At 30.2% G+C, this 26,527-nt stretch overlaps 2 protein-coding genes across 2 annotated transcripts in view; one reads left to right on the plus strand and one right to left on the minus strand.

The window, feature by feature from the left end:
- The window catches only part of LOC131844318 (EF-hand domain-containing protein 1-like), a 45,622-nt gene extending 28,984 nt beyond the window's left edge, over nucleotides 1-16,638 (plus strand). The window contains exons 7-17 of the mRNA XM_059193174.1: nucleotides 504-600; nucleotides 1,650-1,737; nucleotides 4,066-4,216; nucleotides 7,148-7,217; nucleotides 8,140-8,256; nucleotides 9,798-10,020; nucleotides 10,859-11,019; nucleotides 11,566-11,774; nucleotides 12,959-13,160; nucleotides 15,721-15,873; nucleotides 16,376-16,638. Coding sequence (XP_059049157.1) covers nucleotides 504-600; nucleotides 1,650-1,737; nucleotides 4,066-4,216; nucleotides 7,148-7,217; nucleotides 8,140-8,256; nucleotides 9,798-10,020; nucleotides 10,859-11,019; nucleotides 11,566-11,774; nucleotides 12,959-13,160; nucleotides 15,721-15,873; nucleotides 16,376-16,636 — 1,732 coding nt within the window. The 3' untranslated portion in view covers nucleotides 16,637-16,638. The remainder of the gene's footprint in view (nucleotides 1-503; nucleotides 601-1,649; nucleotides 1,738-4,065; nucleotides 4,217-7,147; nucleotides 7,218-8,139; nucleotides 8,257-9,797; nucleotides 10,021-10,858; nucleotides 11,020-11,565; nucleotides 11,775-12,958; nucleotides 13,161-15,720; nucleotides 15,874-16,375) is intronic.
- A 2,720-nt stretch (nucleotides 16,639-19,358) lies between these two features.
- LOC131844426 (probable Golgi SNAP receptor complex member 2) lies at nucleotides 19,359-26,340 on the minus strand. Its single transcript, XM_059193308.1, has 4 exons — nucleotides 26,074-26,340; nucleotides 25,679-25,784; nucleotides 24,545-24,725; nucleotides 19,359-19,690 (listed from the first exon to the last, which is right to left on the minus strand). The coding sequence occupies exons 1-4, from the start codon at nucleotides 26,205-26,207 to the stop codon at nucleotides 19,482-19,484; spliced, it is 630 nt and encodes a 209-aa protein (XP_059049291.1). The 5' UTR covers nucleotides 26,208-26,340; the 3' UTR covers nucleotides 19,359-19,481.
- Nucleotides 26,341-26,527: the final 187 nt, after the last annotated feature.

The raw sequence follows: 26,527 nt of genomic DNA on the forward strand, positions 1-26,527 counted from the left end.
TAATTACACATTTGGTTTATATTATTGGAATGTCAAACAAGTTGGCAGATTACCTGATAGTAAGCGGTAACTATTCCCTGTATACTATACATATACAGACATCATCTTATCATGTGACACCCGTGATACCACTCATACGTCGCCATAAGTGAAATTGAGTTACCCACGCTGGTGACTAATACATATGTACACATATTTTGTTTATGTACAAATTAAATCTGGGCTATAATGGCTTATAGAAGTCAGTTTCTAAAAGTTCGAAATGTGATGTGATGAAAACACCGACAATAGAAAACTAATTAATCAGAGAAATGGCTCATTTCCCATTCCTACAAGTTAGTAAAATATTTTTTAATTCAGTACAACCTTGGTAGATGTTACAAGGTACAATTTTAGTACATTACTAAAATCAATAACAAAGTTATATTTTAATTATCTGGTATTTATGTATTACTAAACTATTATAGGGTTTAAACAATACTTTATTCTTTTATTATTACCAGGTTTGACGTGGTATGGGACGACCGTGAATCTGAGAATGGTGATTTACGTGAATATAAACTCCTTTATTTCTTAGAGGATGATACTATCGCTGTCAAGGTAATATTTTGTATATTTCTAGATATATATTTGAAATGTCTAAATAAGACATTTTATCGAATAAAATAGAATAGTAGATTTTTTATTCAAATTTAGTTAATCTATCGCTCATTCGGAAACGAGCAAGAAATTTGCGTGTTGCTCTTTATATAAAGTAGTTGAGCCCTCGTATAGATATTATATTACTGGAGTAGGTATTAGTCATCACCAAAGGAAAACTGTTTTAATTCATTACAAAATTAGATACAAGATAATATATATAGATTAGATATAATAGATATATAGATTAGATATAATAGGTATATAGATTAGATAATATATAAGATTATATATATATATATATATAAATATTGGATCTTTTGACAAGGAGGTCTTTTTACTTGTTAAAATTATTTGTTTTTGTCTACAAAACCATTTCCAATATTCATTGTATTTCCGCAAAACCAATATTATAATAACAAACTAGGTAGTCTTAGAAATACATGCTGATATGTGATATTATTATAATGTATATACCTACTTAATATGTAAGTATGTAACATCTACATTTTCACTTCCTTGGAAAATCACAGCAATAAATATTTATTGAAGTTCTGACGCCAGGACAAATTCTATTTCGAAACTTAATAACATTCCTTAGTGACGATACACAATACATATTTGATATTAATTCTATATAACAATTGTTTGGATATTTTCATTAATTTTAAGTTATTCATGACATAACTGACCTACTTTTGATTTAGGCATAGGCTAGTATAAGAGATTGTACTATAATATAATACCTATAGGATACACATTTCAGTCACTTATGCAAGTTATTTTTCTAAATAAGTAATGAGGAAAACTATAATGAGGTACTGTGTATTCCATTTTTTTTTTCGATTACTTAAAATTTTTAATTATGTTTCAATTATTATTCACATTAGGGATTAGAAAATGAATTGCTACGCGGAGACAAAACTCTAGAAAAACGCTAATAACTAGATAAAACTATATCGGTTACTTTATGCATAGGTAAAATTTATTGAAATACTATTACGTTCTAGGAACTCCATGATGGTAGAGGTGGGAAAGATCCATTTCCTCTCCTTTTGAAGAAAACGAAGCTGCCAAAGAAATGGACAGAAAAGCCAGGTAGTATATCTATATTTCATAGACGTACAAAAATATGTAAATTAAGAAAGGCACAGATACTTCTAGGGTTAAAAAAACATGTCGGACCTACTTACGGTATCACGCTGCGGGATAAAGAATTATAATGAAAGGTACAATTAATATGTGTACAAGTACCGTATTTACAAAAAAAGATGATCGCGCTTCCTGTTTTGTATTTCTATATATAGGTCTAGTAATATTCTACTATAAACAATAAAAAATAATAATATTGAAAAAGGGATAAAAATAGAGATTGCCAACAATTATAAATATTTTTATTTATTATTAGTTTCTCAGTGCGTAGTATGCGTCAAAATGATAATTTTGTGACAGAATTTACATTATATGTCAACTATTAGGTAGTTTTATAGACACAAATAGCAGGTACACATTTATTGATCCAAACATTATTCACGTAATGGAGTACTAAAGTACTAAACTTATCTCTGAATAGGTTTAGTGGACACTAACAATATGTTATAATCTTTTATCTGTGTTAACGGCCAGTGTTAAGTAATGAAGATCACGTTTATCTTTCAGTCCACAAAAAAACGCATAATGGTCTTTCAATAGCGCTTGTTAGGAGCTCGCGAAATATCGATAAAAAAGATCGTGGAAATGATATGTGCTTTGGCAAGGGTGAAAATATCGAATTCCTTTTCTCATAATGGCTCAATCAGAATAAACGGCTTTTACAAATATACTTTTATATGAAAGTCATTTATATTGATTACGTGTAGCTAACATTTATTAGGGTCTTTAATATATAAATGATACTTTAAAAAATATATGTATTCGTACGTATTTACGTAGATGAGTAAGAATACCTTGAGACATAAAGCATATGTATAATAAACTATCTATAACTGCTTTACAAGTACGATTGTTAATATCTCTGGGAATTAAAATTAGAAATGTCTTAGTGTGCACTTGCCTTATATGATTTTGTAATTGCAGTTGTATATAGTGTAAGTTGAGTGAATTACTTTCTTCTATTTGGTATATACAAATTATAAAGTCACTGTTATTTTGACCACAAACGACAGACATTATTTTTATTAATTAAAATCTACTTTCTATTTAAGAGAACTGACTAGAAACTCTGCTCTTATCATTTCCAAATAATCTTGTACATATACAAGAATGCAACTTCAATTTTAAATTCAATTAGGGAGAATATAGTGACCTCCACATAAAATATTTTTACGATACTAGTTATATAGTTTTTTAAATATACTCAGTAATTACTAATTATCAATTTTTAAAGTACCTAGTAAGATAAACATAATCTACTAGAATACAATATCAAACTATTTTGTTTACTCCTAAATATAACTTCTCTGGCTTTAAACATCCTATGTTATATGTCTCCGTAGAAATCAGTCCAATTTACAATATTAATAAAGTTACTTTTGGACGTCTGTATTCTTGAAAATTCAAAAACAAAGTTATGTAAGATAAACAGCATAGAAACAATATTACAAAGCCTTTGCTGAAAACGTCTTCATCACTTGCAATAATTCATAATCTCCTTAGTAAATAAGTTGCAAGTTGAAACTCTCGACAAGTTCTCAAACTTTCATAGCTTAATCTCCCTAAAAGCAGCCTATTACAAAGTAGCTACCTTATTTATTCGCTTCAAATACTGTTAAAGTTGAAATTAGAAAACGTTTTTCATGTTAACTGTAGGGATAATCCTGAGCTCGAGAGCGTGTAGAGTCCGACAAAGTGCAACATCGAAATGCAATTTCAGCTTTTAAATAAGTTAAAATAAAGTATTACTGACATTGTACTCATATAATATTTAACTTATTATTTATATATATATATGTGTATGTGTATATTATTTATATATATGTATATATATTATTTATATATTACTTTACATGAATGATTTATCAGTAAAATAGGTAATAGGTGTATTTTTATTATATGTATATATATAGATTAAATGTAATAAACTAGTATTTAACTCTATGATTGTTTACTGAAGTCGACAAAGTCGTCCGTATCTCCTCTCTCACTTAACCTCTGTCTCGCTTAATACAGATATCAAGCATCTTGCTTTGTAACCTGTGTTTCGGTTGAAGGGTGTGAGATGTCGCAGTATTACAGAGTACAAAGACATAAAGTTACCTTCCTTTGATGGATGTTCATATGTATTGGTACCGATTTATTAAAAGGTGGGCTGTACTGGGCAGCTTATTTACCGTTCCAATGACAAAATACTATATTTTTTTAATAAACGGTCAATAAATATTTTAGTATTCTTAATATTATTACACTTTTACATATTATTTCATACAGTGTCTTTTCCATCGACCGTAATGGAGACTACGGATGCCGAAGTAACAGAATATTATGCACCAATGGATTTAATTGTGGGACAGACTATATTTGTGCTTGGCCGTAGATTCCTCCTCAGTGACTGCGATAACTTTACAAGAAATTATTACAAGTAAGTGGAGTTGTATATTTTCTGTAGACACATTTTATTTATAAACAAACAACACCATAACACAAGTGTTCTAATCTAGAAACAGTTTTTGTCAAGCACGCATAAATAACTACAGTTGAATTATATGTGACTAGCTGAACCATGTCTTCATCTGCATCACACCTACTTGACATTTATCATTGTATTTCGCCCAATTTCCAGAGCATCTTTTTATATTATAGCCTATGTGTTATTCTGATATATAAGCTACTATAAAGTTTCATCAATATGCGTTCATTTGTTTTTCAGTGAAAAAGTAATAAACATCCATCGATACTCACAAACTTCCTGTTTAATTAGTAAGAAGTAACATTAGTAAACAATAACATTAGCAGGTACCTTACGGTACTTAATAATTACAAATAGATATAGTTATTGGAAAACTTTAACAAACTGCCACAACATTCTGCTGTTTGTGAAAGTAATTGATAAATAAAAGTAAATGGTAAATAACATTCACTGCAGTATGAATACAAAGTAACCGTTAAAGTTATGTTGATTGCTCGGTAAAGCTGGGTAAAGTATAAATACGGTAATTTTACGCTCATTTCCATTGCAGAGGAACTTTTGACAGAATTGAATCGTAGTCAAATTTAAGTTTGATTAAAAACATTTACCTTTTTAACCTTTTAAAAATTGACGAAAAAATTGTCTGCGTGGATACCTCTGCTTAACTTTCCTTATTGTTTTTTTTAGTCGGAAACACCTTGGTTTGTAGCGATATAACTATAGATATATAGCCATTGAAAACACAGGACACGAAGCATAACATCTTATATGGATGTCCGTAGTGCTGTTATGTATATAGGCGATGATTTTGCTTACTATCAAGTGGACAGCATCAGTGTCGGCTTGATTGCCATTACAATTTCACATAAAAAATATCATAAAAATGTTTAATTACACCTCTCGATCCCGATTAATTCAACAATTAGAATTTATATAATAGGACTTTATCCCAATCACAAAGCTTTTCTATCTAAAAGACGAACCTTAAATCGATAGATGTTTTAACAGTCAGCGGTTAAACTATCAAATAGTTGAAATTTACTGAGAGAACAATCGTAACGTTCGCCTTGGTTTCATCAATCTTCATGATAAATAGGCAGCATTCAGTTTGCGAATAGATTCCTTCTATAAAACTATCCAAGGGGAATGGAGATACGTTATTTCGCTCTAAGGACTTGTATGAAAGGAAAACTTGGACTCGAGGATTTCTTCTTTAAGAAATTGTAGGTATATAATTATTGGTACGTGGACAGAATCAAATATCTTGTGTCGAGTGGTACTAAATGTGGAATCGTTATTGAGAAGATAAACCTCAAACAGAAAAATAATAATTGAAAATTGTTTCTAACACAGTACATATTTCAATGTTCAATGAGATATAAGTATGTAATATTATATTATCTATGATATAAGTAATACAAGAGATGTAATTTGTAGATGATATAATTTCAATTTTATAGTCAACAACTAATTATTTGTTTTTATTGTACCTACATAGGTATACGAAAATACATTATGGGTACTTATGCTATTCGTACTGTACAAATTTTCTTCACAATATGTTCATCTTTTATCAAAAACAAATTCACCTTAAATATTGTCATTGTTGTTTACTGAATCGAGAAATTTATTCTCTTGAAAAGATTGGTTCTATGATGTATTACAAATGACTAAGTTAGTAATGCAAACCTTTAACAAAAATAAATAACTTCTTCATGTTGACTATCTATGTTAAGATTAATTGACTTGATAAAAGTTTGACAAAGTGATCATTACTTTTGTTGCTACCTATCTATTTTATCGGTCAAAATTTAAACAAAACTCTGCGTATTTTAACAAGATATATCTACATATAATATTAAGATGTACCCCCTTATTAAGGCAAGTGTGCTTATTCTAACCGAACCTCAACTTTTTCAGAAATTACTCGATTATAGATGGATGAAAATAAAAAAAAAATCATTTAATAGTATTTGGCATTATAGGGAAAATACATATACAGGCGGCGAGGGTCTTTGATTTATAATATGAATAGTTACCGTACCTCTTTAGTATTAAAATAATCGATAACTAGAAAAGAAAAAAAAAAGAATAATATCTTCATGACTCACATGGCAAAAACTATTTGCTCTGGTATCATTATCCAGACTGACACAGAGAAATAGCTAAACGGCGCCCTCATACATCTAGAAGACCTATTAATGAGTGTCTAGTTTTATCGGTATATATCACCTCCTAATAGGTACATCAAAAAAGAAACTTGTTTGAAACAGAACACTAATTCAAAAGGTGTAGCAGCTATACATTGAACGGAAAATCTGCATTCTTCCATTACAAATTGTCACTTATATTCGATAGATATTATTTTATTCTTAATTTTCTTACTAAATTAAGAAATAAAATTACCTTAAAACTCACTAACATAAGAATAAAGGTTATATATCGCCGTAGAGTTTCCAGACCTCAATATATAATATGTATATCGAGCTATGGGAACTCTATGATTATAATCTACATCTATATTTGGTACTTGTAGCGCTGACAACCAAATTCCCTCCAGAACTGAATTCATTACCTACAAATAGTGTATAAATAACTATGAAATTCAAAATCTATGTGTAGCGTGTAATCCCCGCGCACCTACAAATGGAATGTAATAATAAACCTTAATTAACACTGTTTTAAACTTCTGCGGTTATTTACAATTGTACGTACACAAAATGTAAATGGGATATTAAAATCTATCCGTGACCAGAACTTTTCAGTATAGAATTATCGGGAGCTGATATATAATTCATTGTAAATATCCCTTTTATATAATGTGTTCAATTATAAACCTTAATATCCAGCTATAACTGATTATTTTTCATGTGTGCCATTTAGGACGATGTTAAACATAGATCAACCAACACGTATAGAAGTCCATCATGAAACAACGAAGGAATTTCCGAAGGTGAGTCCACTTCCGAATTCAGGCAAGTCATCATACAGATAGAGCGTACGTTAATTATGAGGTTTATTAACCCCAATCAATTTGTTGCCAATTTAAGCTCCGCATATTTCAGGTAATAAATATTAACTCAATATATCCAGTTACTGAACCACGAAATTGTTTAAAATATGCTTGATTATACATACATTAATGACACGAATGAGGGCCAAAGATTTACGTCATTGCATTATTATTTTATTCATATTCTAAATGTATAAGTTTGTACGTTTGTTATTCAGTAAACTTTTTGAGATTGGTCATGATTTATTAATGATATCGTTGGATTGACACAAAGGTTCCAACGCCCCGCTCCTTTTTGGAAATGCGTCAATTGAACAACCTAATCGGGACGATTCGTCCGGACTGAACCTGATGGTGTGAGCTTTAAAAACATACAAACTTCCAATTCGGCGGATTCGAAAAAAAAAAATGATATAATTACTACCTATATATTTACATTTACTATATCATTTAGGCACAGTAAATCAACATTGATAATTATAATAGTTCTAAATTAACAATTTGAGCGGTGGGACAAATTAAGTTAATATCTAATAATTATTATCTATTTTTTATTTCTTTTAGGAATATTGCAGTTAATTTTACATGTTACTCATCAAATTGATTTAACCCATGTTAATTAATTATCTTCACTGATCATATCTAATAAATTATTGTATAATAAATATAAGTATCTATATAACAGCAAATATTTATGTTTACAATTATCATTACAATTAATTGATTATATTCAACGCTCGTTTAGGTAGGTAATAGTGGAATAAAACACGTTATTATGCTTGTGTATATCACAAAGTTTGTTTGTTTGAACTACTTAAGGTACTAAGGTAATTTTATAGCCTTAATTTCATTCTTTTTCCAGAGCTTACCACCTCATATAGGAATAGGTTCACCAGAGGACACACTACAGTCCTGCTTCGGTCTACTACCCAAGCCCCCACATAAAGACATCATTAAATATAATCTCAACGCAAACAAAGTGAGTATATTGAGCGATTAAAATCTCACTTCTGTGGTACAAAGATCAAAGTACAGTGAAGTTATGTAGTAGGTATGTATAATTAGTATTTAATAAGTATGCTAGGCACGCGTTGATTATTTTCTGTTCATAAGGACTAATGTAGTTATATAGCTTGAAGTAGATTAAGTAAATTGAGAAAATAGATCAGGACGTGAATGACCAGATACTTTCAGGTAAATAAGTAACTCTCTGAAAAGTACAACATTAAACCAATAACATGTTACCGTTTACCTATTGGTTAGATAAGGTTGGCATGTTAAATTCATTTATGAAAAACAAACAGCTATTTACATAAGCCATATTGAAAAACAATACAGGTATGGTTCATTATGACAATGTAATTGCAATGGTAAAATTAATCTATTTAAACAGTTCTTAACTAAATGTTATTATTCCACAAAGGAACATTTAAATTATAATGGATTGTAATAGTAAATAATGATAATTTTAAGTAAATATCTTCTTCAAATCCTTTTGGTCTTCAATATATTTCGATTTTAATTTTTATATTTATTTACTTAAAATTTTATAAATTGAGATTAATCCATTAACTAATTAAATAAATTAATAAATAGCAAGCAGTATTTTATAATTTTAACTTATTTATCTTAAATATTATGTTTAAAATTATAGAGGTCATTTCTTTGTATCTTTAATAAATAAAATCTATTATTTCTATACGTCACTACTCGTATCTACACGCAAACGTAATTTACTAAGTGCGTAATGCACAGTAATCAATACAGCAGGTATCTAGATACATTTGTCAGAGACAAGTGTATTCGGCATTATAAATTTCACAAGCTCCTTCGTATTGTTGTTGTAATTTTAAACAGAATGTCTGTGTTTATACTATAGTACCAAGGAAGTCGGCGCCACATCTGAGACTGAATAGCTAGGCGAAGTGATACGAACAGCGAGACTTTACTTCTTTGCGACTTTTGTTGAGTGGTGCAAGTTTAATTGAGTCGAGAGGGTGCTGCGAACTCAAACTCGCCATAAATTCTTTGATAGCATAGACATTTGAAGTTTTATAAAGTGCATGGATACAAGAACTGCTAAGTCCAAGTTCTTCTGCTTATTTAGTAGACGACAAGTTTAAACATTAGTTTAACAACAATCTCAACAACTATGTTTATATATATTTATATCGATTTTAGACTCAGATAGTAAAAAGAGTTTATTTGCTGTACTTAGTATATAATATATTATTAAACTGTTCACTGATTAGTAAGCATTGTGGTTTTTAGTTTTTTAACATTAATAGATTTATTTAGTAGAACTACAGTAAATTGAAATGTAAATGTGTATCAAGAATAAATATAATTATTAATATATTATTATTTACCTAAAAATAAATTTAATAACGACTAAATTAAACACACATTAGGTACTATTGTAATCTTGAAAATACGTGGTAAGTAATCCCTTTTTCTAATTGAGTTCCAACAGAACCACAGTAATTTAAATAAAGTCAAAATTAAAATTTATTTCTACAGTATCTTCGTTATCTTTGTGAGCTGGACTGGATCCACCCCGAAGACTACGGTCGTCGTTTCGTATTAGCATACAGTTTGGCAGACGGCACGGTGAAAATTGGCGAGATACCGCGCCGTAATTCTGGTATCCGTGAAGGAAAGTTTCTGAAGCCAATGCGGTTGCAGATGCCGGACTCCGATCCTAACTTCCCCACTTACTTCACTCCGGATAAGTTTTACATAGGTTAATTTTACATAATCTGTAGATAATTATAATCCACACTGACTATCAACGTCATAATTACAAGTCTGTAACTCGTATTCTAGCTGATCTTCGTAACAGTGAAATAAATTTGTAATAGGAAACCAATAAGATATTGGTATTTTTCGAAATCCTAAAACAATTTTAAGATAAAATTGTTTTAGGATTTCGAAAAATAATTAATGTCTTCTAATAAAGTATACGTATTCATAGCGAGATACACACTACATCAATGAATTTCCAGTAACAGAGTTATTTTAGTTATTTTCATAAAATACTAAATAAAGTTATTTTCATATAATTAATGTATTTGTCTATCAAAACTATACTTAGTCTAGTCAGATGGAAAATATTCATTGTCAATTCCCGTACGCTTCGATTGACTCCCCTTGATTGGCACGTATCATTCACATGCCCTTATACCTTAAAAAAATTATATTTAATTTTAACATGTACTCTTCAAATTGATTGTGAATTTCAGGAATTTAATTTCACTTGGAAATCATATTAAAATCATTCCGATCCACTGAGTTGTAAATTTAAAACTACACTACTTCAATTGACTATGAGAATTTTATTACGTCATAAACTGAAGATGTTCTGTCGTTATATTAAAACACTTAAAGGATTACATCTAATTATTGTGATGCTGTATATTTCTTAGTAAATTTTTTCAAACGATAACTAAAAAAAATATTTTTTTTCAAAAATTGCAAGCTGTTTATTTCATTTATTATATATTATATGTATAACCACACAAAAAGGGCAACGTTCTCAATACAGTCCATACATGTGTACGGTACATCTATTTGAACTGCAGGTGCAATAGTGCCGGTATTCAAGCATCGCTTCAAGATTATCGGCTGCGACTTATACGTATATCGGTACATGAGCGCGAACCCGGAGAAATTCCCGCCGGAGGTGATCGATAACGTAAGGAACTACCACATGCGAGAAGGAAATCTTAAGGATGAATTGAAGGTATTTAGCTAGTTCGTTTCTAATTCCATGAATAATTAAATAGGATCGTTGTAATCTTAATAGGGATTTTACTACTGACTTACATTATTTTTAGACGATGGATAAATATCCATCGTATCGTATATAGTAACAATAATTATAACCTAGTACAATTCACACAGCGCTTGTGTTATAGGTACTACACAGCTGATACAAATCCTTAAATACAATACATAGAAAACACCCAGACCGATACAAACAATCATACTTAGATATTAATAACAAATCTTTCGAATCGAACCCGCGATAATTGAAAGCAAACCGTTACACCACCAAGACTGTTAATTTAATATTCATAATGTGTAAATTGTATATTTATACTTTGTACAAAGCTGTCTGCGGTGATATCTCTGTCTCATTTGTTTCTGCCATCAAGCAGCTTTCTTTGTCAGCTAATATAGCTAGTTTGCCATTCCATTAATAAAAAATATATGGTAACGACAAGATAAGGTTTATTTTGTACTAAGAATAATAAGGCAATTAACTACTTTATTCAAAAAACCACAGCAAGCTATAAGCAATGAACAGGCTGCGGAGACGAGAGCCCAGCTTGCCAAGATCGGGCAGGCAGCAGTCGCTGAGCCTAACGCTATGGAACGATGTCTGATGGCTCTCGATGTGGTTGAAGGTAGCGCAACTCCGCCACGACCTCCAACACCGCCGATGACCACAAATCTTATATCGTATGACGATTCATTGCGTGTTACTAGACAGAGGTATGTCAATAAAACAAGAATACTACCTAAGTGACATAGTTTCTGTTGTCGATTATATCATACTTTAATAGTACAATATAATATTATATATAATTTTAAAAAATTATCTTAAAGTACGTCAAGTCAAAAATCATCAAATAAAAGTACGTATTAGAAATGAAATTATTATATATTTAATATATCTAAGTCAAGGACTCACTTAAGTGGATATTCAAATATCACCTCATTTCAAAATCAAATATTAGTTGCAATAATTTATTTGAAATGAGCTGATGTTGAGCTTAATAACGTGTATTTATTAACCTTATATATTATATACTTATTATTATATTTATTATTATTAGAAATCAATTTTAATAAATTATTAAAGAAAGAAAGAAATGTAATATAGTAATAATATTGAAATAAAATAGATTAAAAATGTCTATTAAGGGTAGTTATCTTCCTCTTTTCTATAACATTATTTTTATATTCCGAAATTAAGACAGTACCCCTGTGAAATAATGCTTCCTATAAATCTATCTAACCTAGTGGAACCAAGAGTTCGATATTATTAAAATTGTTAATTTTATGAGATATATACAATAGTAGATATTATAGAACACTTCATATTGTAGTGTTTATGAATCATATTTTATAATATTATTTTATCTACTCTCATACTTTCGTGTTTGTGTAAAAAAGTTAATACAAAGCCTTGGATATAATTAAATCTCTTGCGCGCAATCCCCATTGCGCGCAAGAGATTTAAACTGGCCTGACTCTCATTACTCTCAACGGCAGTAATGAAAAAATAGTAAAATTACACGCTTACATTATTTGAAATGTAAGCTGCAATCACAGTTTTTAATATGAGACTAAATAATAATTAAGTATAATACTAATTCAGCTACTTTGAGAAATCTGACACTTAACGTTATTGTTTTGTCTAAATTTTCGTTAAATTGAATAACGAACATTTTGAGAGATGAGGGTACAAAACTAAAATTACTGAGTATCGCAGATTACTTGTCTGCGATACTCAGTAATTTTAGTTTTATACGGTGCGAATAATTCGTAAATCGTTTATCGATTTGTGTGTAAAGTTAGTTTGTCTAGCATATAACACCAAATCAATACTAAAATATAAGTTTTCCTTTTGAAATAGCTTCAAAATTTATTCACGATTCAATTTACGTTGTCAGTAAACCTACTTGCGAAGAAATACAGCCGTTGAGGGGCATACTAAGATCGGGGACTGCTCGTGAGGACCATCAGAAGGTGGTATGCTTCAGCGGGCCAGCAGCGGATGAACATCGGGAACACCGCGATAGACCTGACTACCTGTCGGGACAACAGCCGCAATTTGATGACAGTGATGATTTTTGCGTGAAACAAAAAGATCCTGTAAGTCACTATTATTTCAACATTAAAGATTAGGAATCCAATGATATTGGTATGCCATTACAAAAGTACGTGCACCAATTTTATCGATTAAAAGCCGATTTCATATCGATTGATTAAGAATTTATACTGCCTCGATATTAATTCAGATTATGGATATACATTAAACATTTACTCTTCACGTTTACGACATTTATAAGAATCCATTTATCGTATCTCCTCAGTTCCAGTCAAGACACTCTCCTTGATGTGAAGCCAAATCTCGAGGTCCTTGGCGTTGATATATCCAGTGACGTTCAGTTTTCCGGTCATTTGGAGGACATGGCTAAAATAGCCTCAAAAAAAGCTTGGTGTGCTCAGTAGAGCGAGACGGTATTTCACGGCGGCCCATCGCTTGCAATTATACAAGGCGCAGATCCGGCCGCATATGGAATACTGTTCTCATCTCTGGGCGGGAGCACTACAATACCAGCTACATCCATTTGACCGCATTCAAAACCGAGCAGCCAGAATCATTGGTAATGAACGTCTATGTGACAGACTCGACCCATTGGCTTTACGGCCAGATATTGCATCTTTGTGCATTTTCTACCGCATATATCACGGGGAGTGTTCTGAGGAATTGTTCGGGTTAATACCAGCTGCTGAGTTTTACCACCGTACCACCCGCCAGAAACTAAAATACCATCCTGATCATCTGGATGAATGGCGGTCCTCCACAGTGTGGTTTTCTAGAAACTTTTTGCCACGCACAACCACATTGTGGAATCACCTCCCAGCAATGGTATTTCCAAACCGATACGACATTGAAACCTTCAAGAAAAGAGCTTATTCCTTTTTAAAAGGCCGACAACGTACTTGCAATTCCCCTGGTGTTGCGGGTGCTCATGGGCGGCGGTAATCACTTACCATCAGGTGAGCCGCATGCTCGTTTGTCTCGTCTGTCTGCGTTATAAAAAAAAAAGAAAATGTCAGTAAAAAACCTCCAAAAAGAATGCTATAGCTATTTTAACATTAACAACGTTATTTTAACATTATTTTTTATTTATCTTTATCGTCCTAACGATTGCGGCGTAAAAATAAATATATAGGTATCCACTCATATTTATTAGAACCTCATCTACGCTGTTTTCTTTACCTTGAATACAAAACATAATAATATATCAAAAGAATAGGCACTTTCCCTTAATTAGATATGGTTATAAGAGAAAACTTTTTATAAGCAATGTAACAGTCTGTTTTGTTGCAAGATTTTTAGCATCTTTTAGGTAAATTGTAGATAATATAGAGTTTATCTATAAGATTTATCATGTTTAGAGAAAAGATTTGTTACTTAATAAACTGTATATTTCATATTTTAGCTCTCAGAACTAATTGGTTGATGGAGTATATTCACACAGTCTTAAAATTAATTTGTTTTAAAGAGTACCTGACCGACATGTTTCTTACTGATTCTTTTAGAAATAAGAGAAAGCATCAGCAGATTAAATATTAAAATATATTAAAATGATAAAGTTTACATGTCGACATTACAAAAATTCCTGAGATATTTTAAAGTGACATATTCTATAAAAATGTACAAACAACTAATTCTACGATGGCCAGCATTATACTTCCAACAGATTCCTCTTGACTAAATCTGTATTTCGAATGCGCAGTAGAATATACAATTACTTCAAAAGTGTACATTTCTATTTATTTGATTTGGATAAATAATATTTATATTCTATTATCCAGGACAGTTAGTCTATTATGCTATAGCAAGTAATTCTATTGTTGGTATATAAATATCTATGTAATTAGATATTTGCTGGGCATTGTTAATTATTCTAATTACCTATCTATTGTTAAACCTGTTAAGAGTCAATACTAATAAACAGGAAAAATAATGTTACGATCAAAATCATACAAAGTAAACATAATTATCTCATTTCATTACACAATACTATATTGGAATATCAGTTCAATATTGGAAAATCTTAGGTACTTTAGATATAAACTTTCGTATTTAATAAATATATCTATCTATACTTTGTCCAGTCATAAAGCGAGTAGCCTATGTAGTAGGTATACTGTATGGTATCAAATATATATTATACGTTGGTCCAAGTTCGCCTTGGTTACCAATTAACATCTTTGTGCTCCTTTCATGGCGTGCCTCGGGAGAGGCCTATGTCCAGCAGTGCACTGCAGTGGGCTGATGATGATGTGCTCCTTATTCCTCCTTAGTCCTATTATAATTTTATAAACGAACAACTCATAGAGACAAACATAACTATATAGAGACCTAAACCATTTGAGTTAGGTTGCCTTTGTAGAATAACAGGTTTCCATTTTCTTTACAAATTCGTGATGGTTTGGCACATTGCCTTACAGCAGCTTCCCCAGGTCTTAATATCACTATCATTTATCCAATCTCTCAGTCCTGACTATTTTAGAATTAAATAATATTTTTTATATGAAGCGTGGTATAGATAGGAAAGGAAATAATGAAGAAACCAAGTTATTTTTTGTATTTACTGCTCTTTGATGAGAGGGAACACTAGTACTTTTAACAATACAGGGATCAAAGGAGCGTGAAGAACGTCGCGCTCGAGATGAATGCCCATACCAGATCATGCCCAGTGCGCAACTTGTCAATGGTACAGGAGAGGAGAGTGCTGATAGTCCGCAGTTACCAGGATATCTTGGTTCTTATGGAGTCGATTGCAAGCAGGTATGTTAATATAACCGTTTAACAGAGGCCGTAGACTAAAGTCGCCTACATGGGTACCAGAGTTTTACCTATTTCAGCCGCCTAGCAACTTGCTTGTAGTGATGACCGCATGCTGTTCATGTATATAGACAATGCTTACCGATTTAGGTAGGCGTCATCTATTTTTACTCAGAAAAAATTAAAAAAAAACAAATACAAAAATATTTATCGGCTTTAGGCTTGTTTGCAGATTATTTTCAAATGTATTTTGTAAATAAATATTATATTTAAACCTTTGAATAATAACTGATGACTTGGCAATATATGAGGAGAGAATTAGACATTCATTATATACGGGATGGAAACAGACTTTCGATAATTAAAAAAAAATAAGTTTAATTAATTTTCATGTTGATGTATTAATGTATTTACCTAATAAGAGTAGATGACTATATTATTCGCTAAATCTATTTGCCATTTTAATTAGTGTAATAATCTTGATTCTCTCTATCTTTCATTATAGATACCAGAGTACATGCGCCTTTCATCAGACGCATATGAAAAAGTGAAAAAATTACGTCGCGATGTGCCTGAAATATCACCTGCAGCTACACGAGTATCGCATTACCCGCATATACCGGAAACAGCCATGGAGTCTTGTTTGAATCCACCACCACAAGCCTCTGGACCTTGTGCTCCGCTTAAAGAGGAAGATGTAGCGTTTGCCTGCTCACACATTGACCCTATTAAACCATGCTGCGAGCCAGATAAAAGAAAAACTTAATACTTGCAATATTCAGTGATTTAGAAATTCTATTAGTATTGTATTCTTTTTGACAAATTATAATTATTTAATTATTGATTATTACAATTGCACAGTTAGCACATGTAGGTACTGTGCTTTATTTAGGCAATATTCAAAATTTAGGATCCTGTTAATGTGGTTCCGAGTCATATGTTTCATCAAGCTTATGTATCAAAATCAATAAAAATTGTTCCTGGATTGTGGTACCTGTTTGCATGTATGCGTTTTAGAATCTCCCGCATCCCAAATATGTTTGTTATTGAACAATAATGTGAAAATCTACCTTTAAAAGTTTCCTTTTGTTTGAAAATAGTGGATGTATGTAGATAAGGTAGGTTCTTAAAGGTTGTATATTATATATTGAAAGCTATTATGCATGCAAACTGCACGTGAATCAAAATAAATTTTGAACTTCACAATTTCAAGATTGATTTGTAAGTTCATAACTTATGTATGTGAAAATACTTAAGTTTGGTTTGGTAAATGTATATATACTACCTACTAGTACTAGTACACTGTATAGCCAGAGACAGAACAGAAATCCCAAGACAACATAGCAAAATTATATAATTTATTAAAATAGTTCCTCTATAGCAATAAATTTACGGTAACATTTATAACAAATTTATGTAGACATAACGTAAATTGTACAAGCTTCCTTTTACGTTTTTTTGGCATATGTTTTCAATTCAAAAAAATAAAAAAAAAACAGTATTATGCGTACAGTTTTTTTTAATTCCCAGGAAACTAACATGCAATGAAGAGTAAAACTTTGCAAACAAAAATATGCAGTGGGGATAAACTCGCACATATTCTATTCTATGTTATATGGTTCCCAATAAAGGATTATCGAATAAACGCTGAATCCTATCTTTTCTATAATATTTAACTGCCAGTCCATTAGAGTCTCAGTCTTTGTAATTATATAATTTTACAAATAAAAATTTCATTTTATTTCAAGTGCCCAATTGACATGTTCTCAAACCATGAAGTTAATCAATATTATTCTAACGAATCAAAAAATATTAAAATGGTTAAACATCACTCGCTATCAATATATTGTTTATTTTACTATATGTATCCTGCGGTGTTGTCCGTGTGTAATATACTCTATGTTACGCCCAGATTATGTTGTATTCTATAGGTGATTTTTTAAATTGCATAAGTATTTTTTGAGTTATAGATATCATTTATAAACTTTTCTTTACAATAATATATATATATATATATATTGTCCTCGGTAATGGACATGGCTTAACACTCAATTAGTAGAGATGTTTGAAGATTGTCAAGTTTTTTTAAATTATATGCAGTTAACATCAATCTATTCTAACGTACATATAATATGTACCGTAGTTAGCTCTTCATGTCATATAAACAATCTCTTATTGATTTGATCAGGCCATAAGTTAGTAAGCTCGTGGAATGATCGACTACTTGAGATGATATGATATAACTAATTCTATAACGCGATGTGTAAATTATACAAGTCTATAGTTATTTTTATAAGAATATGGATTTATCCATATTTTCTTTATAATCTATATTACAAAATTACACTGCCAATTTAATAGTATATAATTAGGCTGTACAAATTGTAAGAGAACATACTTCTCATTTCTATCGCTTGCTACCAATTTCATGGCATATTCTTATTTCTAAAGTTCATGCACAATTTTAAATAATAACTAATAGAATAACAATAATAATAATAATATCAATTAACAACCAAATAATAAACAATTTTCCATTATTTTCATAACTAATAAATAACATGTATTTCCTACCCATAAACTTATACAGTTGGTTACAGTAACAAAGTAACAAATGTTTAGAATACACTTAACTTACATACACTTAAAGATACAATGTCATTCTTATATTGATAATTGCATATGCATAAAGTGCATATATGAAATCGGAGAATACATTTTTAAGATTTTCCATTTTGTAGTTGACATATAATCGGTTATAATTGTTTTAAATATAATATAACTAAATGCGTTGGAATATTTATGAAATCAATTAGAAATTTTTAAAAGGGTTTTATATTACAATACTAGTATTTATGTGTCATTTAGTGAAACTAATAATGGAATAAATGATTGATTGAATTTACAAATGAAACTTTCTGTGATTTCTGTCATGTGTTTTTTCAAATGAAGACTTTCCTATATTTCATAATATAAATTATATTTAAGGTAAAATTAAATTATTTCTCAACACTAATGTCTAGACATTACATAATCGCAATATTCATTATGATCATATTATTAAAGAGCCCCGATACCCAATGATATTATTATATAATCCAATGAAAATATAATTTATATAATAAGTACAATTGTAAACAACTGTGAAAAAACTTGAATACTAATATGTAATGTATTTTCCAACTGAATAGGATTGTCCATCAAACTCTCTTGTTTCAAATACGTATCTAACAAAGAAAAGAGTAGCATTTCAAATTTCATGCACTCTCATAGCGATCGGATTATGTTTATTACTTCTAAATAGCTTCGCCGACCTTTAACAGACCTTCATTAGTAAGAATCATATTTTCTTTGACGCATATGATGATATAGGACAATAACAATAAATACTGTTTACTGTTTACTTCCAATAAAATCTAAGTTATGTGTTTTTATAAAGGTGCACAATGAGCAGCCTTATTGCTACACGCGATCAAGTGTCGTGTATCAAGAACGAGTAACCTATGAATGATCTGTAGGCAAAGGTGGCTAGATTCATATCTACACTTTATGCAGAATTAAATATTGCATTATTTCTGGAAATGTAATATAAAACTAGTAATGATTGTTAATTACGTAAGATATATGATAACAATCACAATGACTGTCAATGTGAGGAACATTCCACCAAACAGGATATATTTGTCTTGTGATACTCTTCTTTCTATCAGAGAAATAGTGGCATTCGATAACCCTAACGTGTTGGCCAAATCTATTAGTCTTCTGTGAGCGCCCTTCAATGTTTCCCTGTTGGTCCTTAGTGTGTCTAATATGTTCGATCCTGTAAACAATAAGGATATTATTAAATTTAAAGTCTTATTTTTAATAATAACAACCTACAGTCGGTAGTCACTTCATTTCAAACGCTAGTCACTTCATTTCAAACGCTAAATAAAATTAAAAAGTGGTCTTTGGAATGACATATAAGCTGATTCGATCTGATAGTAACCCTCGCTTATGTACAGCACAGTACAGAGACGTTGCGTGCGATATCCGTGGTAACAAACTGACGTTGCCATTGCGGGGGACTAAAATGCCATGCTTCCATATCCGGTAATTTCACCACTCACTCTTTAATTTTCACTTTACAAAGCAGTTTGTCTGGCTGCTGAGATAGAGTTATCCACGCGGACGACTTTTCACAAATAACAGCACATCTAGAGAAAGTATAAGGTAACAGATAAGAGCGTATAATACTTCAATGTTTTAAGTACCTACTTATGTAGATTTTTAGACAAAGTCGTCTGCGAATGGAATCATTGTATGGATATTTTTATCGTCATGCAACTCCTATAACCGCAATTTTTTTAACTCCTTCACCATATGAAAACCCTAATTAATCTACATAAACATATGCTAAAAATGTAACTAATGTGTACATACCTAGAAGATACGTATATATCAGAAAAACTATTTTTGCAGAACTTTGTCAATCTAAAAAAACCACGAACAATGGATTGTTAGAATTTTTGTCATTAATCACAGAAACAGGTTTACCTAACCGATTTAGGTGCGGCTTTGACCAATGTATTGTTTGCTTAAAATGTTGTGTTTGTTTTATTTATTATTATGTATCATTTGAAAAAAATAAAGCAAACCTATTGATAATTCGAACTCCATGGATACAAAGTCGCAGGCTGCGCCATTATTATAATATGATTATTGTAATAACACATAGCAACTGGCTTCTAGAAGGTTATCGTCCTGAGCAACGTATAACTAAATGACTTTAAAATTACAGGTATTTACACTTGACAATGAGAAATTAACCGATCAATATTGCAATTAGAAAAACTTCGCTGAATTCAATGAAGTGTTAAATGTGTATTTCATTATTTAACATAAACAATATTGATTAATTACAGAAGAAAACGCTATAGACTTAAAAAATATAATCAAGACCAATTACGATCGGTAGCTGCATACGAAAATAAAAACAATACAATATTCGGAATGCGACGCTGTCTTTTTTAATAATAGTATAAGAATATATAGATCAATTTTAAAACATCCGCTTCAATTAACATAGTCTTCCTACACAATATTTGCTATGAATAATCATATATTATCAGCAATCCTAAATTCAACATACAATGTGAACTTTGAACGATCATCGTTGGACTACCAAGGTCTGATCGATTAACTACCTGGTGATGCCTCATTTAAAAGCAAAATACACGTGACGCATGAATATATATCTTTCTAATATACCTACATATACATGTGAAAGTCTGTATTTGAAAATATTTTCAAATTTATTACTCAATCACGTTTAAAATACAACCAATACGAAGTACCTTAATTTTTATTGGGCTTGTATTATTATTTTTATTTATATTGTATTCTGTATTTTAATATATTAAAATACAGAATGTAAAGCATTCTGTATTATACATGGCGGAAAATATTCTAGTAAAGGGCATTAGGGCAAGTTTACCTAAGTAAAATTAAGGTCAGACCTCTACTAAGAGAGATAGATAGGTTAAAGATGCTAATTAAAGCAAACAGACACTTTTCAGCATACGTGACGATCAATTTAATATGTGCCTACACTGAAAAATTTTAAACGATCGTAAAATCCAATATCTAAGAATATAGTGTCCACGATATTACAAATAAAACCAATTTGAGTGCTAGTTAATAAAATATTTTGTATTATTAAGTATCGCTCATGAATATTAATTTCCTAATTCAATTCAATAATTTAATTTTTCGGTTTCCGTTCTACTATGATAAACAAATATGTGTAGCAAACGCTATTCATTTAATAAGCAACAATATGTCAAACGCAATCCCTTTCGATTTCAGCTGGAAAAGAAACTGTTAACGACATTCAGTTCCCTGGTAAAAACTCGCTTCGAAAATTTTTAAATAGCTATATTTCACTAGATTAGAGTTGTTGGTATCTATACATTATTATTTTCTTGACTTTTCTAATTACAAGTATAAGTAGAAAATATGCTATTTACCCTTTCCACTGGTGCCTATCAACTGTCATACCTACATATCTATACATACAAATAAAATTGGAGTATCTGTTTGTAATATTGAAATAACCGTTTCTTACAAATATATTTCTCAAATTAATATTTTTTGCCATTTATGTCCGTGTGATTGTTCCGGCTAATCTCTGAAATGGCTGGACCGATTTTAACGGGACTTTTTTTGTCAAGTAGCTTATGTAATAAACTCCTTATTACATCAGCTACTTGCCAAAAAAAGTAAACTTAGGCTACTTTTATTTTAGAAAAATAAAGTTAAATTTCACGCGGACGAAGTCGCGGGTACAGCTAGTACAAAATATTATTATTGTCATTGATCATCGAAAATAAGCAACAATACGGAAGATAACAATTCTATTACCTTGCTTACTTACCTCTAATCATTAACATAACCATAAACTTACAAATTAATCTTAAAGCATGAATATAATTATTCAGTGGTGTATATTCATATAATTGCTATATTTAAGTATATATACATTCACATGATATATTAATTATCCGTTGTAGTTTTTTATGTACCTATCTGCCACAGCAAACAAACCCATCCAATGCTAAGTGGTAGCTATTGTCAATCTGGAGTACTAGAATGATCTTTCATTCCAAATTTAAGAGTCAATGGAGTAGAACATTAGTTAACCCTCACAAAAATGTAACCTCTAGTTGATCTATGTCACATCGGGATAGATAGGGCACTTAACGTTCAGGATAATCGATAATATAATAACAGCTATGTGAATAACTAAGCGGCCTATTCATAGAGTAGGTATAATTAATAAAATGTAAATAAGCTGCCTTGATGCGGTGTGGTGTCTCGCAGTTGTTTTGTTTTTAATTTACCGCGGAACACATGTCACGTTTGATCCAAAGAGTAAACAGTGTCGCAAAATATAATGTGGTAAGTTTAATACACTTTTTTACTAGTACAAGTTCAAATGGCAATTATTAAAATAATTATGCACATAATTTGATAACTGGTGATTATGTTTTATATAAACAGGTCTTAGGGAAACCGGTCGATTCTGCCAGTGTTTTTTATACATGAATTGATACGAAGTTCGATATTTAGATTTTCATTTTCATATATGGTATATTGTGTGTGCATAGTGCAAATTTAATATTAATAAACAAATATAATTTTATTGTAATAATATAGCGAATTCCTTATTTATTTCCGCACAATTAAACCATACCAACTAATAAAATCGAACAATACGCGACGTGTATTTATGTTACGAATTTTATTTATGCTTTTTAAGGGATAAGATCTGTCTTTTGTTAAGCACATTTTTAAAGTTTTCTTATTCTTTCAATAAACATTTATATGTATTTTTTTATTAACACAATTGTTATTACAGCAGTACCTACATAGTTTTGCTCTATATTCAGTTGTATTAAATTATTACAGGTGAGTAGTTGACAATTTTTTTTTTATTACTTCATGAAATCAGACAAAAAATTTAATAAATAATTTTATTGATAAAAATGAGTGGACTTAAAATTTACAAGCGCATTATAGCATGTAACATACAGTACAATGCTTTTAGGGTACACTTATAAGTTATAGTTGTCTTTTATTACATGTACTAGTTCTCTAAGTGCATTTTTATATATATTATATATACACATACATATTAATGATTTTAGTTATGGAGTAGTAAGGCAATGCATGCAATGTAGAGATATAAATATAAGTTCATTTATGAACCAGAAGTGTGATATTATACACTAGACGAAAACTTGAATTGGAAAAAACATGTTGACAATATTTGCAGAAAAATTAATAGATTTGTATTTGCATTGTTCAGACTCCGACAAGTGGCCACTTTACAAACTGCGCTCAATGCGTATCATGGGTTTGTTTCTTCTGTATTGCGTTATGGATTGCTAATCTGGGGCAACTCATGTGACATAGATAGAGCTTTTAAAGCTCAAAAAAAATGTATTAGAGCCCTTTGCAATGTCGGATTCAGAGAATCATGTAGACCTCTATTTAAGAAACTTGGTATTCTTCCGTTGCCTTGTATGTATATACTTGATATCTGCACGTTTGTGAAACAACATCCAAACTTGTTTAGCACACATGATCAGATAAAAGACTGTCTCAGATCACAGAGAAGAAATAAAATATTGGTACCAAAGAGCAATTTGACGCTTTACCAAAGGAATGTATCATTTATGGCACAAAAAATCTTTAATAAATTACCACCGGACTTGAGAAAAATGCCCTTAAATAAATTAAAAAATCGATTATATTACTGGTTGCTGGACAAGTGTTTTTATGACATCAAAGAATATTTATGTGATGATTGTTGACTTTTTTTTTTTTTTTATTACTATATAATTAGAATGGTACATAAGACATTAATTTTAAATTATAATATTATAAATTATTCCATTTTAATATACCCAAAATTTGCATGCCCGTAAATTGGGGCAATTAAACAGTTGCCAATAATATTATTACCTGGACATATTATAATATCTAACTGTATAATACGCAAATAAATAAATTTCATTTCATAAATATTTCCAGCTACTTCTGCTATTTTTTCTAACAGCAGTCTGCAATGTTCATCTTTATGATTTTGTATTTCTATAATAATAAGGATCAATATGTGATAACAACTAACCTGTGTGTATCATTTCATCCACATTTCTATGTGAATTTTGCAATGAATTCTGTTCCTGTGCCAAGTAGTCTACAGTGATCTCTGTGTGATCATGCCCAAATCTTCGATTTAAGAGTTGTTCTCTATCTAAGCGTTCTTGTTCACGTCTCATACGCTTACTTTGTGAATTTGTTAATGAAGCCTACAAAAATTATTACATGTTAATAAAATAAATAAATAATTAAATATATATGTCTACTAATGTGTAAGTATGTAGCATAATAGTTTGGATGTTAATTCAATTCACATTATTATTTCATTCAGTTTTCTCCATGTTTCCTACATGGAAATAGGTGTCATTTTCAAAACAGTGCTCAGGAAAATTGTTAATGTTTATTTTTTTTATTGTGTTTGAATTTTTTTTATTGTGTAAATAATTAAATTTATTCAATTGTAAAATATATAACACATTAAAATATAATTCTTGGGCTCCATGGCTTGTACCTTGTGGTTACTACACCTAATTTTGAACAAAATGCAATGTTTTTCTTATATTGACTCTTACAATTTTGTTACAGTATTTACATTAAGGTTTTATGAAAATTTCCAAGAACTAATATGAGACTAAAAGAGATATATATGAATTTCTATTGAACTTAAAAAAATATTTTGATATTTAGTTATTTATTTATATTGCAGATAAGGATATAAATAAATGACACAACTACCTCTAGTTTTCATGTAATTTTTTATCTCTAAATTAAATAGACATATATATGAGTTTAAGATTAATAAATAACTTTTGTAAACAATAAGGCAAGCAGTTGGTATTTTGAGTACACATATAAATTGAAGTAATTCCTTAATCATTATGACTCCAATATATACTATATGCTCATGACTATTGGTGTCATCCTAGGTATGGTAATCACATTGATTATCAATGTTTTTTTTGTATGAATATGGTACAATCTCTGTGTAACGGTATACTATGGTTAGCTACCAATTCAGTATGATAATATGAGCATAAAGTTGGGTACTTCACTAGTAATTAATTAGAGGGACCATGTAGATATGAACCTGATCCAGTCCCCTTTATTCAAAATCCACTGTCCCTCCAAATATTGATGTTATAATGATCATAAAAATATTTACCTGAATATGTTTGTTGTCATATTTTAATTGATCCACCCTCATCTTTGCCATAGGTCTTTGGTTAACTGGTGTTTTATACACATAAATATCCAACTTTTCACAATTTCTGTAGATACAATGAGTAATTGAAACATACATGATACATTAAAAAAAATATATGAATTCTCATAACATACTCTTTATCTAACATTATCTGTTACTTTTTAATAGAATTAATACAAAACTAGATTTCAATATTTGTAACTATGGGATAAGTGTACACCATATGGTAAACACTTAACTAATAAGTAATTATATTTAATTTGCCATGGTTACCGGTAGTGGAGGTGCCATTATTTAGCCTAGTATTTATTTATTTATACCTATTCTTATTATAATTTACACAGCAAACTTACGAAGTTATTGAATTGATTTTCGATTGAATTTCATTTTCTATTTCGTAACTATGTCCTGGGTCCTTTTCTAACTTTTGAAACAAATCCGATGCTTCTTGAATAAGTTGACTTGTTTGGTGATATAGCACTTCCATGGTTTCCTATATTGAATAATAATTTATTTTAAAACTTTATATAAAACGTATCAAAGAAGTTTTAATTAATTATATAAAAATAAATTAAATAACAATATGGGAAATAGTTACAATAACACCACAGAGTACATAACTAATGTGACAAAGCTATTATGTCATTCATATGTCAATTTGGCTATGACATTTAACGTGGCCTTCTGTTCGGATTCATACACGGGAAATATTTTATGCTCCTATGTATAAATCCTAGCCTCAAATAATTAACAATAAATGAAACATAATGGAATATTAACGACTTGTACTTAAATAGTATATCGCTA

This window comes from Achroia grisella, unplaced genomic scaffold (genome assembly GCF_030625045.1).
Source record: "Achroia grisella isolate CSIRO2021 unplaced genomic scaffold, CSIRO_AGI_Agris_v1 utg402, whole genome shotgun sequence".
Lineage (NCBI taxonomy): Eukaryota > Metazoa > Arthropoda > Insecta > Lepidoptera > Pyralidae > Achroia > Achroia grisella.